The 16,729-nt window shown below is 47.8% G+C and overlaps 1 protein-coding gene across 1 annotated transcript in view; it reads right to left on the bottom strand.

Moving 5' to 3' along the window:
* LOC147097903 (rho GTPase-activating protein 25-like) overlaps positions 1–16,729 on the bottom strand; it is a 67,039-nt gene that overhangs the window by 33,702 nt on the left and 16,608 nt on the right. Inside the window, exons 2-4 of the mRNA XM_085970958.1 lie at positions 11,467–11,666; positions 9,426–9,513; positions 2,098–2,226 (exon numbers count right to left, since the gene is read on the bottom strand). Of these exons, the coding sequence (XP_085827084.1) occupies positions 2,098–2,226; positions 9,426–9,513; positions 11,467–11,666 (417 nt within the window). The remainder of the gene's footprint in view (positions 1–2,097; positions 2,227–9,425; positions 9,514–11,466; positions 11,667–16,729) is intronic.

Here is a 16,729-nt window from a genome sequence, read left to right as displayed (position 1 = left end):
ATTATCACATTGCTGTTTGTGGGATCTTGCTGTGCACAAATTGGCTGTCACGTTTCCCACATTACAACAGTGACTACACTTCAAAAAGTACTTAATTGGCTGTAAAGCGCTTTGTGACGTCCAGTGGTCGTGAAAGGCGCTATAGAAATGCAAGTCTTATTTCTTTTTCTTCAAGTGGGACCTTACACAGTGTGTTCCACCTATTCAAATAAGGGCGGGGCGCTTCATAGTCTAGTCCGACCCTGTTCTCACCTGACATCCATGCACAGGTGTTTCCCAGCAGCGGCCACTGTATAATGATCAGGTATGGGGAAACACAGCAAGGCCAAATGTAGCATAAGAACATAAGAACATAAGAAATAGGAGCAGGAGGAGGCCATTCGACCCCTCGAGCCTGCTCCGCCATTCAATGAGACCATGGCTGATCTTCTGCCTCAATTCCATTCACCGGCCTTATCACCATATCCCTTGATGCCCTTACTAGTCAGAAATCTATCAACTTCTGTCTTGAATATACCCAATGACTGAGCCTCCACAGCCCTCTGGGGTAGAGAAGTCCAAAGATTCGCCACCCTCTGTGTGAAGAAATTTCTTCTCATCTCAGTCCTGAATGGCCTACCCTTTATCCTGAGGCTGTGGCCCCTGGTTCTAGACTCCCCAGCCAAGGGAAACATTCTCCCAGCAACACCTACAGTTACGATAGCAAAATACTGCGGATGCTGGAAATCTGAAATAACAACAGAAAAAGCTGGAAAAGCTCAGCAGGCCAGGCAACATCCGTGGAGAGAGAAATAGAGTCAACGTTTCAGGTCGAAGACCCTTCTTCAGAACTGAAAAAAAAAGCAGGAAATGAAACAGGAAAAAGCAAGTTGGGGGGCTGGGAAATGGGGGAGGGGATGAAAGAACAAAAGGGAAGGTCTGTGAGAGGTGAAGAGACATTAAGAGATATTCAAGGCGAGACGAGATGGTAATAGGACAGGTAAAGAAACAAAAGATGGTGCTAGATGAAGTGTGAAATGCGCTGGCAGAGTGAGAGACAGCTGCCATGTGGGAGAGAGAAAAAAAAAGAAAAGGCAACAAACCAAAAGTGTGGATAAAAATATATAAATATGATAGGGGCCGAGGTTATGATCTGAAATTGTTGAACTCCTACTGTTACCCTGACTGAGATCAACTAACGCAGAGCAGGGGGTCGAATCTTCCTGGTCTGTTTGGTTCAGTGCAATGGACCCACTCACCAAATGAGCATCAGGGGAGCGGAATCATTCCTGCTTTAAGGTACGCTTAGTAAGATGGTGGTGGTCCGTTTGATAATATCGATGGCACGACATGGTGGATCTTGGGCTGATGTGAGTCCAATACGGGTGCGATTGGAAGAAAAATACAAGAAATGTCTTGCATTTATATAGCGCCTTTTACGATCTCAGGACGTCCCAAAGAACTTTACAGCCAATGAAGTACTTTTTGAAGTGTAGTCATTGTTGTAAAGTGGGAAACGCGGCAGCCAATTTGCGCACAGCAAGCTCCCACAAACAGCAATGAGGTGATGACCAGATGATCTGTTTTAGTGATGTTGATTGAGGGATAAATATTGGCCCAGGACACCAACAACAACAACAGCAACTTGTATTTATATAGCACCTTTAACATAGCAAAACGTCCCAAGGCGCTGCACAGGAGTGTTGCAAGGCAAAACATTTGACACCGAGCCGCATAAGGAGAAATTAAGGCAGGTGGCCAAAAGCTTGGACAAAGAGGTAGGTTTTAAGGAGCATCTTAAAGGAGGAAAGAGAGGTTTAGGCAGGGAATTCCAGAGCTTAGGGCAGTGGGATAACTCCCCTGTTCTTCTTTGAAATAGTGGCCATGGGATCTTTTACATCTACCTGAGAGAGCAGATGGGACCTCGGTTTAACAACTCATCCAAAAGACGGCACCGCCGACAGTGTAGCAACTCCCTCATTACTGCACTGGGAGTGTCAGGCTAAATGTTCTTTATAAGATTCATTTGGCACTTTAGCCATTTATGGAATAGGTTTGTCCCAGCCAGAGTTTGTTTTATAAACATCAATTAAAGAGTGCCTGAATATAATATGGTACCTCCACTGGACAGAGTCCCCATTGTTCTGCGGATTGCTTTCACCCAGTCTTCCATCTCGTTCTGTGAATTGGCCATCAGCATTTGCGAGTCCTGAACACTTCCTATCCGGTCTCGGTCTCCGCAGCCCGCTGAAAAACACCAGACAGCAAACGATTCAGGGAGCATTGATTCAACCAACTTGGGATTGTACACCTAGAGTTCATCTCCTGATTACTTACCATTCAGCAACAACAACGTGGGCTTTTAATGCAGTAGATGTCTTAAAGCTCTTCACAGAAGATGCTGAATGACATGAATCTTGTCATTCATATAGAAATGACTTATGAAATAATACTGGGCGGCCTGCTGGTGGCGCTGTCCAGGGAGAGTATAAATACTCGGGCATGGGCCCAGCTTGCTCAGGACATTCTTTTACAGGAACTAGTGAAGGACACAACTAGACCTCCATGTTGTAAAACAGTTGATTAAAGCCTTGTTTAACGCTTAGACCAAGTGCCTAGTAGTTTTCTTACGTTACTGAACAATAGTGGAAAAAGAATTGGAGGAGGTGACTGCGGGTGATATAAGGAGGCTTTTGAATGTGGGTGAAGAGGGTGGAAAAATAACATGCTGGAGAGGTTTAGGAAAGGACTTGTAGAGTGTCGGGCTAAGGTGGCTGATGGTAGCGGGAAGGGAGGAAAAAGCTGGAAGAGCAAAGGGCATGATCTGGACATAGAGCTGGAGGAGGTGCTGAGCGAGCGTGGGGAAGGCTGCGGAGAGCTCTGCACAGGAGTGAGAATTTTAAATTGTGTTGGAGGATGGTGAAGTAATGGAGGTTGGGGAAGAGAGAGGCGATGGAAGAGTGGGACTTAAAGAAATGGGAGTTCAGAACAGCGCAAGAGCGGGAGAAGCACAGAGTTGAGCAGGTTGGGCCTGTACTCATTGGAGTTTAGAAGAATGAGAGGTGACCTTATTGAAACATATAAGATTCTGAGGGGGATTGACAGGGTGGATGCTGAGAGGATGTTTCCCCTCGTGGGGGTATCTAGAACTAGAGGGCACAGTTTCAGAATAAGGGGTCGTCCATTTAAGACGGAGATGAGGAGGAATTTCTTCTCTCAGAGGGTCGTGAATCTTTGGAATTCTCTACCCCAGAGAGCTGTGGAGGCGGAGTCAGTGAATATATTCAAGGCGGAGATTGACAGACATTTGAACTACAGGGGAGTCGAGGGGTGTGGGGAGAGAGCGGGAAAGTGGTGTTGAGGCCAAGATTGGATCAGCCATGATCTTATTGAATGGTGGAGCAGGCTCGAGGGACCGAATGGCCGACTCCTGCTCCTGTTTCTTATGTTCTTATGTTTGGGAAACCTGTTTGCAGTCATTTGCAATCACAAAATGTAATGGCACAAATTGACTCAAAACATACGATAACTTGCACACTCTGGTGAAAATAGCTTGTCCCTCTCCCCCAAAGATTTGCCAAATAGCTTTACTTTCATGAAGGCCTTCCTTCTTTCAAATTTCAGATGGGCAAGTTCAGACTTTACTTGAAGCCGGGCAATTAGTGAACTCCTGCAGTGGACTCCGCCCAGCCAGCCAGTGATTTCAAACTCTGTGATAATGACGGACCAGTGACTGATGTAAAGTGCCAAGTCCAACCCTTCTCTGTAGTTAGGTCCGCTGGGGTCACGCAAACAGCAGATCACTGCAACGACAAACTGAACGTTCTAAAAAGTAGATTGAAAGCTTTAATGTGACACGCTTACCTTCAAGCAGAGGAAGCGTGTTCCGTATTAACCAAGTTTAAGCTGTGAGTTTATAAAAGATCTAACAAATTAAAACTAAAAATCACAATGACTTAGAAAACGCAGCCTTGCTTTGAGTGACAAAGCACCCTTTCCGCTTATCCTGTCATTTTCAGCATCAAACAGTGGAGAGGAAGTTCCGGGTTGGTGCAGCATGTTGTGTTGAATGAAACCTACCCTCGCCTCGCGCTAACTTCGCTCACAGCGACCACATCCTCTGCAAATCCGGAAAACAGCCTTGAGCTGGAGGTGCATGTAGCCAGGCCTTGGCTGCAGATTGTTTGCTGGGTGTCTTTCATGTGTTAGAAGGGGTTGCACAGGATGATGGTCTGGTGAACCAACCATCTCACCCACACATTGCAAAAGGTCACACAAAGAGGTTTGAAATGAATGTACCCCGTGTGTCAATCCGTATCTCGTTCTCACCCCTAAATTAAACCTTGATGCAGTGATTCGCAGACGTTCTCTTCCTGGTGACTGTTTTCAATAAATTGAAGACTACATAGGTCACCAAAAAAACAGAAAAAGTATCAAATGTGATGGCCCCCCCCCTCTAAAAATCAAAGGAGATAAGACTGCAATTCAATTCAGTGAGGTAGAAATTGGACCTCGTCTCGCCTGTTTTTTGGGTGTAAACCGGAAGCAAAAATGACCAATTTTGGGGTGCTGTGTCCTGCATTCGAAGTTGAAATGCGTCCAGCATCATATTGGCTTGGGTGATATTCAGACGCCCCTCACAGCTGCTTCAAACTGGTGTTTGGCCCCCTGCATATGCTAATGAGCAGCCTTAAGCCACATTCCTGGCCTGGAGCCTATTGGTGGGGCCCACACATGTCTTTGTTGAGGCCAGTATATCTCCACTTACTTGGTATCCTGGCTGCCGCTGCAATCCTGTGGTCCCAGCTGCAGCTCAGGAGCGAGAACTCCAACTTAGGGAGTCCCTGCAATGCTCTCTGCCCCATCTCTCATTTGCCTTGGAGGCCAGTAGCACTGTCCCCTACGAGGTATTGAGCAGAACCCCCCCCAGAATCCAGGCCTCCATTGTTCTCCTGGGGGGTCATACTCATCTTCCGCTGGGTCGTTTTGATGAGCGTCTTAAAGGAGGAGAGGCAGAGAGGTTGAGGGAAGGAATTCCAGAGCTTAGGGCCGGGGCAGCTGAAGGCACGGCCGCCAATGGTGGAGTGATTAAAATCGGGGATGCGTAAGAGGCCAGAATTGGAGGAGCACAGAGATCTCGGAGGGTTGTGGGGCTGGAGGAGGCTACAGAGATAGGGAGGGGCCGAGGCCAGGGAGGGATTTGAAAACACGGATACCCTTGCCAACATTTGAGAACCTCACACCCAGATGAGCTATGACGAGAGAAATAAAAGTACAGGAAATGAACGTCAGAGAGGAAAAGAGGACAAGAATGGGGAGAGAACAAAAAATACATTTAATGTAACTGAGCCATCCCCTGCGGCCCATGTGTTGGACTCAGTTTGCTGCTTGTAGCCCTGTTTTTGTTTCTGGTTTTGGCATGACTCATGCTCAAGACTGAAAATTTGAAGCCCAGGATTGGCCAAAGTCGACACCTCAAAAGTTTGCTGAACACTTTTTTTTAAACACATGTAAGGGCCCCTTTTATTGGTGGGACTCACTGGTTTGGCGAGGCAGCTGAGCTCAATCACCTCACCAAGAGTGCAGAAAGTCTTTTTAACTATTGCGGGATTCATTTCTACTGTGTCTTCACCCACAATTCACTACAGCACAGAAACGATCCATGCCACTATCAACATCCTGGGGGTCACCATTGACCAGAAACTTAACTGGACCAGCCACATAAATACTGTGGCAACAAGAGCAGGTCAGAGGCTGGGTATTCTGCCACGAGTGTCTCACCTCCTGACTCCCCAAAGCCTTTCCACCAACTACAAGGCTCAAGTAAGGAGTGTGATGGAATACTCTCCACTTGCCTGGATGAGTGCAGCTCCAACAACACTCAAGAAGCTCGACACCATCCAGGACAAAGCAGCCCGCTTGATTGGCACCCCATCCACCACCTTAAACATTCACTCCCTCCACCACCGGCGCACCGTGGCTGCAGTGTGCACCATCTACAAGATGCTCTGCAGCAACTCGCCAAGGCTTCTTCGGCAGCACCTCCCAAACCCGCGACCTCTTCCACCTAGAAGGACAGGGGCAGCAGGTGCATGGGAACACCACCACCTCCACGTCACACACCATCCTGACTTGGAAATATATCGGCCGATCCTTCATCGTTGCTGGGTCAAAATCCTGGAACTCCCTCCCTAACAGCACTGTGGGAGTACCTTCACCACACGGACTGCAACGGTTCAAGAAGGCGGCTCACCACCACCTTCTCGAGAGCAACTAGGGATGGGCAATAAATGCTGGCCTTGCCAGCGACGCCCTGATCCCATAAAACGAATTAAACATTTTTTTTTAATGCTCCACACGAGCCTCCTCCCACCCTTCTTCACCTCACCCCATCAACATATCCTTCTATTCCTTTCTCCCTCATGTGCTGACCGAGCTCCCTCTTAAATGCATCTGTGCTATTCGCCTCAACTACTCCGTGTTTTATCTAAGCTCCGGAATTCCCTCCCTAAACCTCTCGGCCTCCCTACCCCCTCTTGCTCCTCCTTTTAAGACGCTCCTTAAAACCTTCCTTTTTGACCAAGCTTTTGGCCATCTGTCCTGATATCTCCTTCTGTGGCTCCACGTCAAAAATGTTGTGATTGCTAACGCTCCTGTGTGGCGCCATGGGATGTTTTGCTATGTTAAAGGTGCTAAATTGGGGAATTTAAATTCAGTTAATTAAATGAAGCTGGAATTAAAAAAGCTAGTTGTTATTCATGTGGTAATGGGTTCCACAATTTAACCACTCTCTGGGTAAAACTGTTTCTCCTGAATTCCCTATTGGATTTATTGGTGACTGTCTTATATTGATGGCCCCTAGTTCTGGTCTCGCCCACAAGTGGAAACATCTTCTCTACGTCTACCCTCTCGAACTCTTTCATTATCTTAAAGACCTCAATCAGGTCACTTCTCAGCCTTCTCTTTTTTAGAGAAAAGGCTCATAGCATCATAACGACACAGAAGGAGGCCATTCGGCCCATCGACTCCACGCCGGCTCTCTGCAGAGCAATCCAGTCAGTCCCATTCCCCCGCTCTATCCCCGTAGCCCTGCAAGTTTATTGCCCTCAAGTGCCTATCCCGTCCCCCCTTGAAAACATTGAGTGTCTCCGCTTCCACCACTTCCGTCGGCAGCGAGCCCCAGCCTGTTCAATCTTTCCTGATGGGTGGGTATAACCTCAAAATTATTGTGGCAACCCTTTCAAGCTTTGAAATATATTTGTATTCAAATGTTTAAGACCCCAAATGTAAACCGTACTTGCATTGTTACGCCGGCTCTCAGTAGACCCTTTCTGCGATGGTGTTGGCTTCATTGCACTATCTGTTATCGCAAAGTCCAGTCGGACAGTTGATACAAAGCGAGAGGAAGGACAACTAAACTAGCAGCCCAAGTTGAAGTTCATTCTCGAGTTTGAATTTAAGCGCGGGTTTATTCATCGTCCTAATTGTATATTGTTAGATCAATATTTTCATTTTATAACAATTTATGTCATAACATTTTAATACTCTTAGAACTGGAAGGTAGCCAACAGTATCCCATTACATGGGTAATTCACACGTGTGCCCTTATAATCAGAATCTCTGCTGAAGGTAGATTGATGCACAATGTGGCATAGTGGTTAGCACTGTTGCCTCACAGCGCCAGAGACCCGGGTTCAAATCTGGCCTCGGGCGACTGTCTGTGTGGAGTTTGCACATTCTCCCCGTGTTTGCGTGGGTTTTCTCCGGGTGCTCCGGTTTCCTCCCACAGTCCAAAGATGTGCGGGTTAGGTTGATTGGCCATGATAAAAAAATTGGCCCTTAGTGTTAGGGGGGATTAAATACGTGGGGTTACGGGGATAGGGCTTGTGTGGGATGGCTGTCGGTGTAGGGACCGGGTGCTAGGGTTTGGATGATCAGCCATGATCTCGTTGAATGGCGGAGCAGGCTCGAAGGGCCGAATGGCCTACTCCTGCTCCTATCTTCTATGTTTCTATGTTTCTATGTTAAGATGAAGTTACAACAGTTGCTGTGCTCCTGGCTTCCTATAGGGGAAGTTGCTTAAGTATTTCCATCTCTCATGCTGCTACCCTTGAAGTCTGAGTGATAGTCAAAGCTCGTGCCTTTACCACAGACACTGATAGTTCAATGATACCTCTACCAAGTGACCGTTCTTCCAAGTGTGAACCGAAATAGCAAGTATTGATCAGCAACAACAAACTTGTATTGATATAGCGCCTTTAACGTAGTAAAACGTCATGTGGCGCTTCACGGGAGCGATTATCAAACAAAACGTAACGCCGAGTCACATAAAAGAAAAAAAAGAAATAGCGCATTTATATAGCGCCTTTCACGCCCACCGGACGTCTCAAAGCGCTTTACAGCCAATGAAGTACTTTTTGAAGTGTAGTCACTGTTGTAATGTAGGAAACGCGGCAGCCAGTTTGCGCACAGCAAGATCCCACAAACAGCAATGTGATCATGACCAGATAATCTGTTTTAGCGATGTTGGTTGAGGGATAAATAATGGCCCCAGGACACCGGGGAGAACTCCCCCCTGCTCTTCTTCGAAATAGTGCCCGTGGGAGACATAGGGAGATATTAGGACAGGCGACCAAAAGCTTGGTCAAAGAGATGGGTTTTAAGGAGCGTCTGAAAGGAGCAGAGAGGTTTAGGAAAGAAATTCCAGAGCTTGTGGCCCAAGCAGCTGAAGGCACGGCCGCAAATGGCGGTTTGAAGAAAATCGGCAAAGTGCAAGAGGCCAGAATTGGAGGAGCGCAGAGATCGCTGAGGGTTGTGGTGCTGGAGGAGTCTACAGGAATAGGGAGGGGGACGAGGCTGTGATGGGATTTGAAAAAAAGGATATTAAACCATTAGAGGGCTTCACAACCAAGGCTCATTCTGTCCTCACCCAACACCCACATGCACACACCTAACAACAGGCCTCATATGAAAACAATCATAGCCCTGCCTAAATAACAACAGAAAATGCTGGAAAAACTCAGCAGGCCAGGCAACATCCGTGGAGAGAAAATAGAGTCAACGTTTCGGGTCAAACCCTTTGTCAAGACTGGAAAAGCACAGGAAATGAAATAGATTGAAAGGCCAGGCTGGGAGAGAACAAAAGAGAAGTGAAGAGACATTAAGAGGTATTCAAAACGAGACGAGATGGTGATAGGACTAGTGGAGACTAGTGGAGGACTAGTTAGCCCTGCCTAACTTTCTTCCCCTCCATGGCCCAGGAATGCTGCACCCAATTAAAGCACCCCAACTGCCTCCCTGGTCGACAGCCAATATCTCAACACAGCCTGGGGATTGAGCCAGGAGCCTTCTTTCCTGCGCTTTATGACTCAGTACCACACCAGGTGGCTGAATTAAACGCCTATAGGTTTGTGCGTTGAGGGTTTAAGAGAACAGACAGGACTTACCTGGGACGATTTCAAAGAGAAACTTCCCTGGATCTTCAGGGTTTGAAGGAAGTTCATTGACCTTGCAATCTTGGAGGACAATGTAACCCTGTAGATGACACAGACGTAACTAATGCATCACAGAGGGAGTGGTCACAGTAAGCACCTCGGTATACGGTTAAAAAATAACAATAGCTTGCATTTATATAGTGCCTTCTTCAATGTAGAAAAATGTCCCAAGGTATTTCACTGAGGCATAAAGACTCAAAACCTCATAAATCACGCTCACTGTAGGGAAAGGCTAAGCATTAACAATGCTGGTCTATGTCCATGGGGTTACAAAACATTTATGCACTAACAGATTTATTTCTCCAATTTTTAAGAGTATTAAAATTTTATGACAAATTGTTATAAAATAAAAATATTCTCAAGTGCAGCACATTATGCCTACTTTCTAACATTCAACATTCAGAATTGAGAGGACATCTCTTTTTTCAGGTGTACAATGGAAAGTGCCCATGTCTCTGAGGCTGCTTTACAAGTGTTATTGGGGTTGTGCATCTCTGATGGACGAGTTGGGGCAGTTGTTTAGTCGAGTGCATTGCAACATTTATTTCGCTGCCCCCCCACCCCAATAAGAACATAAGACGTCGGAGCAGGAGTCGGTCATTCGGCCCCTCGAGCCTGCTCCGCCATTCAATAAGATCATGGCTGATCTGATCTTGGCCTCAACTCCACTTCCCTGCCCGCTCCCCATAACCCTCGACTCCCTTATCGTTCAAAAATCTGTCTATCTTCACCGTAAATATATTCAATGACCCAGCCTCCACAGTTCTCTGGGGAAGAAAATTCCAAAGATTCACGACCCTCTGAGAGAAGAAATTCCTCCTCATTTCCGATTTAAAAGGGCGCCCCCTTATTCTGAAATCATGCTATGAATTGGCTATGCTTCCCCCAATAGCTCAGGTGGTAAGTGCACGGCCTTGTTGGAACTGAACTATTGAGGCTAGGTAAGTCCCAGATTCAATCTCTGTTGAGTCCGTCAATCTCAGCCCAGGTGGCTGTGTGGGGGGAGACTAAAATGCCGATCCCCTGTTCACGGTGCAGAGCTGGCCCTTCAGCAGCAGATGGTTGGACTCCAGTTAATGCTGAGCCTTAAAGCTCTCACAGCAAGGAAGGGCTGGAGTTCCGATCCTAGCTCCAACCTCCACTTCTCAGTCAAGTTGCTGTCTGGGAGATCTTATAATGATGGAAAGAAAGAAAAGGAAGACTTGCATTTATGTAGCGCCTCTCACGACCACCAGACGTCTCAAAGCACTTTACAGCCAATGGAGTGTAGTTGCTGCTGTAATGTGACGAGGGAAACGTGGCAGCTAATTTGCGCACAGCAAGCTCCCACAAACAGCAATGTGATAATGACCAGATGATCTGTTTTTGTTAGGTTGATTGAGGGATAAATATTGGCCCAGGACACTGGGGAGAACACCCCTGCTCTTCTTCGAAATAGTGCCCATGGGATCTTTTACATCCACCCGAGAGGGCAGATGGGGCCTCGGTTTAACGTCTCATCCAAAAGGTGTTTCTATAAAAGCCATCAAGGGGTATGGGGAGAGCGCGGGAATATGGTATTGAGATAGAGGATCAGCCATGATCATATTGAATGGCGGAGCAGGCTCGAATGGCCAACTCCTGCTCCTATTTTTCTATGTTCCTATGACGGCACTCATTGGTGAGCCTGCCCGTCCAGCCCTGCCGTGTCTCCCTCCTGTTGTGAACAATTAAGCCACCTTGGTGGTCACCCGTGGCAAAATCTGCTGCCGGGTCCTTTCAGGCACCCCATCTTAAGGAAGACTGTAGGCAGAGGAGAAGGTAATTAAAAAGGCATAAAGAATGGTCAAGAGGTTTCTAAACAAAGTCTGTGGTGCGAATAAATATTACATATTTTCTAACTCTCTCCACTTGTAACCATAATCAACCAGATACTGGCATTTTTGTGGCGATCAGAGAAATATTTCTCTTCATTCTTGCATTCCTAAGCTCCATTGTTACCCAATACCCTTACCTGAGGCTTCCCATCCTCCTCCTCCTTGTAGTAGCACAAGTAGCATCCTCGAAGAACAAACCAGCGGGACTGCCAGTGCTTTACTAGGGATCTCTTCTTCTTCAGCCAGCCTGACTTTATAGGACGGTCCAACATGTTGGGAGATGAAGGTCTATTTGATGCCGTGCTGTGGTCACCTGGCATCACACTCTTTGAACGGCCTGCAAATGGCCAACAAAAGAAAACATGTAGCTTTGGGATTTATTAAAATCTTTCAGCAGTGATTCATCCCCTTCTGTCAGTGTCTACCAAGAGAAGTTCTTCAGCATTGAGATCATGTGAGGTACATTTTTACAAACTTACATAGTTTGCACGTATAACATATCTCTCCACAAATATCAAAGTAGATTACTCTTCATTTCAGTATTAACTGCTGCATTAATTGACTCACCTCCTGACTCCCCAAAGCCTTTCCACCATCCCACTTTCTATCACTCTCTGTCACCCTTCTCTGTCACTCTCTGTCATTCTTCTCGGTCACTCTCGGTCACTCTCTGTCACCCTTCTCTGTCACTCTCGGTCACTCTCTGTCACTCTCGGTCACTCACTGTCATTCTCTGTCACTCTCGGTCATTCTCTGTCACTCTCGGTCACTCCCTGTCACTCTCGGTCATTCTCTGTCACTCTCGGTCACTCTCTGTCACTCTCTGTCATTCTCGGTCATTCTCGGTCACTCTCGGTCATTCTCTGTCACTCTCGGTCACTCTCTGTCATTCTCTGTCACCCTTCTCTGTCACTCTCGGTCACTCTCTGTCACTCTCTGCAATACTCCTCTGTCGCTCTCTGTCACTCGTCTCTGTCACTCTCTGTCACTCCCTGTCACAAGTAAGGAGTGTGATGGAATACTCTCCACTTGCCTGGATGAGTGCAGCTCCGACAACACTCAAGAAGCTCGACTCCATCCAGGACAAAGCAGCCCGCTTGATTGGCACCCCATCCACCACCTTAAACATTCACTCCCTCCACCACCGGCGTACCGTGGCTGCAGTGTGTACCATCTACAAGATGCACTGCAGCAACTCCCAAACCCAAAAGCTTCTTCGGCAGCACCTCCCAAACCCGCAACCTCTTCCACCTAGAAGGACAAGGGCAGCAGGCGCATGGGAACACCACCACCTCCAAGTTCCCCTCCAAGTCACACACCATCCTGACTTGGAAATATATCGGCCGATCCTTCATCGTCGCTGGGTCAAAATCCTGGAACAGCACTGTGGGAGCACCTTCACCACACGGGCTGCAGCAGTTCAAGAAGGCGGCTCACCACCACCTTCTCAAGGGCAATTAGGGATGGGCAATAAATGCTGGCCTTGCCAGCGATGCCCACATTCTGTGAATGAATTAAAAAAATTCATGATGCCCTTGCTCCTCTGAAGCTCTGGATACAATGTCCAACATCATTGTCTACATCCCCACTGTACGGAACTCAAAAGTCAGCGTATTGACTCATTCCTTTCAAGGAGCTTGAATCTGTGGAACCCCTTTAAGGTTGATAATACTCATATCGCACGGCATAATTTCAAGGTCACTGAATTTTACATTTACTAAGCCAAAGAAAATCGGAGGGGGAAAAATTTGGTTGCTTTGTGCCTCCTGTTAACGCCCTAAGAGGACACTAACGGGGCGCAAAGCAACTAGCGCACGGGCACGGCGCTGCCAACGCCTCCTGTGAAATTCAGCAGGAGGTTAGCGGCGGTGGTAACCGTTAGCGCCCCGCTCGCGCCCCGGCCACCATCTTTGGTAGTGCCCCCTGACTTACTGTCGGACGCTATGTCCGACGGGGTCAGGGGGGCCTACCTGCGGCCGGGGCAGCGCTAATTAAAGGCGAGGTGCCAGGCAACCATTTTTGTTGCTGGCCGCCTGCCAGCACCTGCCCACTTTGCCGTCCCTGACCTTCTGTGAAGCCCCCCCGCCGCAGAGTGCCGGCTGCGCTCCGTGAGCCTGGCACTTCTCTTGAGTGCCGGGCTCTTTTGCCAGCGTTCTGATCCCTGGTGGCCCAGCTGGGCCCCGGGTCGCGCAGCGCTAGGCCCCTCCTCTTTAAGAAGGGGAGGATGGCCTGCAATATCGTGGCACGTAGCGCCGCGATATTCCCTCACAGCGCCCCAAGAGGGAGGCGGGGCACTTCCAGTAGCACCCCGCTTCTCTCTTGGGGCGGTACCATTCAATTTTGGCCGTGGGGGCGCGACTCAATTTTTCCACCTATATGTGAGAATATTGCTTATTGAAAATAGAAGAAAGAACTTCAAACAATGCTGAGCTGCTCATCGTAATTGTCAAAAAACAGTCATGGAAATTACATAGGATTACATAGGATATACGGCACAGAAACAGGCCATTCGGCCCAACCAGTCCATGCCGTCGTTTATGCTCCACTCGAGCCTCCTCCCGTCTTTCCTCATCTAAATCTATCTGCGTAACCCTCTATTCCTGTCTCCCTTATGCACTTGTCCAGCCTCCCCTTAAATGCATCTACACTATTCGCTTCTACCACTCCCTGTGGTAGCGAGTTCCACATTCTCACCACTCTCTGGATAAAGAAGTTTCTTCTGAATTCCCTATTGGATTTCTTGGTGACTATTTTACATTGATGCCCTCTAGTTATGCTATTCCCCCACAAGTGGAAACACTCTCTCTCTGTCTATTCTATTGAAACCTTTCATCATTTTAAAGACCTCTATTAGGTCGCCCCTCGGCCGTCTCTTTTCGAGCCCCTGTTCATCCTTTCCTGATCGGCGTAGCCTCGCAGTTCTGAAGTGTTAAGCTTGAAGTTGGACAGGCTTTGGAGTTTATGAATTTATGACTTCTCTCCTCAAGTGACTCGGTGTCAAATTTTGTTTGATAGCGCTCCTGCGAAGTGCCTTGGCACGTTTTACTAAGTTAATGGCGCGGTATAAATGTAAATTGTTGTCAATCTCCAAGGCACACCATCCGGATGGCTGACTATATACTGGGGTGAGGGGGGGGCGGCGGGGCAGTAAAGAAAAGGCAGAAGGCAAGTTCAAATTTGCCTCTGGTCATATTCTGATTATACAACAGCATCAACGTGGGCCTGGACGCAGGCCCTGTGCCTGCCCTCTTGCCGCCCCCCCCCCCGACCTGTATTTCAGAAAAATGGTGACGGGAAGAAATACTACTGAGAAGTACAGAAACACGACCTTTGGTAATAATTAGGGGCCAAGGAATAAGTCAAGGTCTGTTTTTTGTACATGGGATTCTGGAATTTGGTTCATCGTGCACTGAATTGGTTGGTTGCTTAGCTTGTGTTTGAGGCGCTCTCTCTCGTGTGGCAGTTCTTGATTATAGTTTTACAGTTGGTGCGCCTATCCTGCCAATCCATTGGCAGGATAGGCGCACCAACGTCAGTGTTCTCGCTCAAGCCAACATCCCCAGCATCGAAGCTTTGACCACGCTCGATCAGCTCCGATGGATGGGTCACATTGTCCACATGCTCGATACGAGACTCCCAAAACAAGCGCGCTACTCGGAGCTCTGACACGGCAAGAGAGCCCCAGGTGGGCAGAGGAAACGCTTCGAGGACACCCTCAAAGCCGCCTTGAAAAAGTGCAACATCCCCACCGACACCTGGGAATCCCTGGCCCAAGACCGCACAAAGTGGAGGAGAAGCATCCGGGAAGGCGCCGAACACCTCGAGTCTCTTCGCCGGGAGCAAGCGGAAGCCAAGCGCAAACAGCGGAAGGAGCGCACGCCAACCCAAGCACCCCACCCACCCGCCTCTTCAACCACCGTCTGCTCCACCTGTGACAGAGACTGTAGGTCCCACATTGGACTCATCAGTCACCTGCGAACTCAGTTTTAGTGTGGGAGCAAGTCATCCTCGGTCCCGAGGGACTGCCTAAGAAGGAAGAAGATAGTTTTACCACACAGCTCGCCCAATCAATAGATTTTACTTCCAAGGGGCACGACTGAGTCATCTTTCTGTGAGACCAGTGTTAAAAAAAAAACCCTCTGAGCTGCTGTGTTTACAGTATTACATTTAAACAGTAGAATATGTAATTGGACTGCGAAAGGCACAGCTGTCCCAGACGCAGGAAGTGGTTGCTTAAAATAGACGCGAGCTTTCCAGATGCCTGCACTATCAATGCAGTGACAGGAAGCTAATGTGTTTCAACATGGGAAAGAAGAGAAGCTCACTCACCGAGTCACCACTTTAATTATAAACAATCCCTCCCTCTTCTGCTTCTAAATTTGGAATTCTTGTGGGAGGACAGACTCGCGAATTCTGGCACCACCTCGCGCATCCCTGATTTTCAGCGTTCCACCATTGGCGGTCGTGCCTTGAGCTGCCCGGGCCCTAAGCTCTGGAATTCCCCTTGCTAAACCTCTCCATCTCTCTACCCCTCTCTCCTCCTTTAAGGTAGTCCTTAAATACAGTCCTTAAAACCTACCTCTTTGACCGAGCTTTCCTAATATCTCCTCATGTGGCTCGGTGTCTCATTTTGTCTGATAATCGCTCCTGTGAAGCGCTTTGGGGCGCTTCACTTGGTTGAAGGTGCGCTATAAATGCAAGTTGTTGTTTGTAATGATGCCCTCAGGCATGAATACTGACCTCACAAGATTGGTTCAGGTGTTGACCCATTTTATCTCATCCTTTCACAATACCAAACCTACCGTCTTGCCATTACACCATCTGATTGCTTCTTAAATCAGCTCAGTGTCCTGGCCTCCACTAACCTCCTTGGAAAAATCATCCCAGCTCATGATCACTCTCTGTGGGGAGAATACAAATTTCCCGATGCCTGTCCTAAATTTGCTGCTTACAACAAAATGTCTGCCCTCTGGTTCTACTGCGGTTTTTTTGCAGTTTTACTTTCTCTATCCTTTTAAAGGTCGAATATAACTCTCTATAAGACCCTCACCAAGGCATTATCAAGAGCCGTAGTTTATCAAGTCACTATTCATCCCACTGATAACCTGCTCCAGTGCCGTCCTCTGCAATGCCTCTGGAACCTAGATGGCCTCTTACATTGCAAGGGGCAGAAACAGCATCTAACTTGTTTCAGTGTCTGTTTTGTTGCGTTTTGATACCCAGCCTGTCAAGGGTGCTCAATCCAGGAAGCAATCGCTGCTCGGTCAATCGTTAATTTTAAATCTGAGATTGCTAGATTTTTGTTAACCAGTTGAATGGTGGAACAGACTCGAGGTGCTGAACGGCCTACATAGAAACATAGAAACAAAGAAGATAGGAGCAGGAGTAGGCCATTCGGTC

Source organism: Somniosus microcephalus, chromosome 30 (assembly GCF_052327205.1).
Source record: "Somniosus microcephalus isolate GS21.2 chromosome 30, FLI_Smic_1.0, whole genome shotgun sequence".
NCBI lineage: Eukaryota > Metazoa > Chordata > Chondrichthyes > Squaliformes > Somniosidae > Somniosus > Somniosus microcephalus.
The sequence above is the reverse complement of the archived record's forward strand: the minus strand, read 5'-3'. Positions and strand labels throughout refer to the sequence as shown.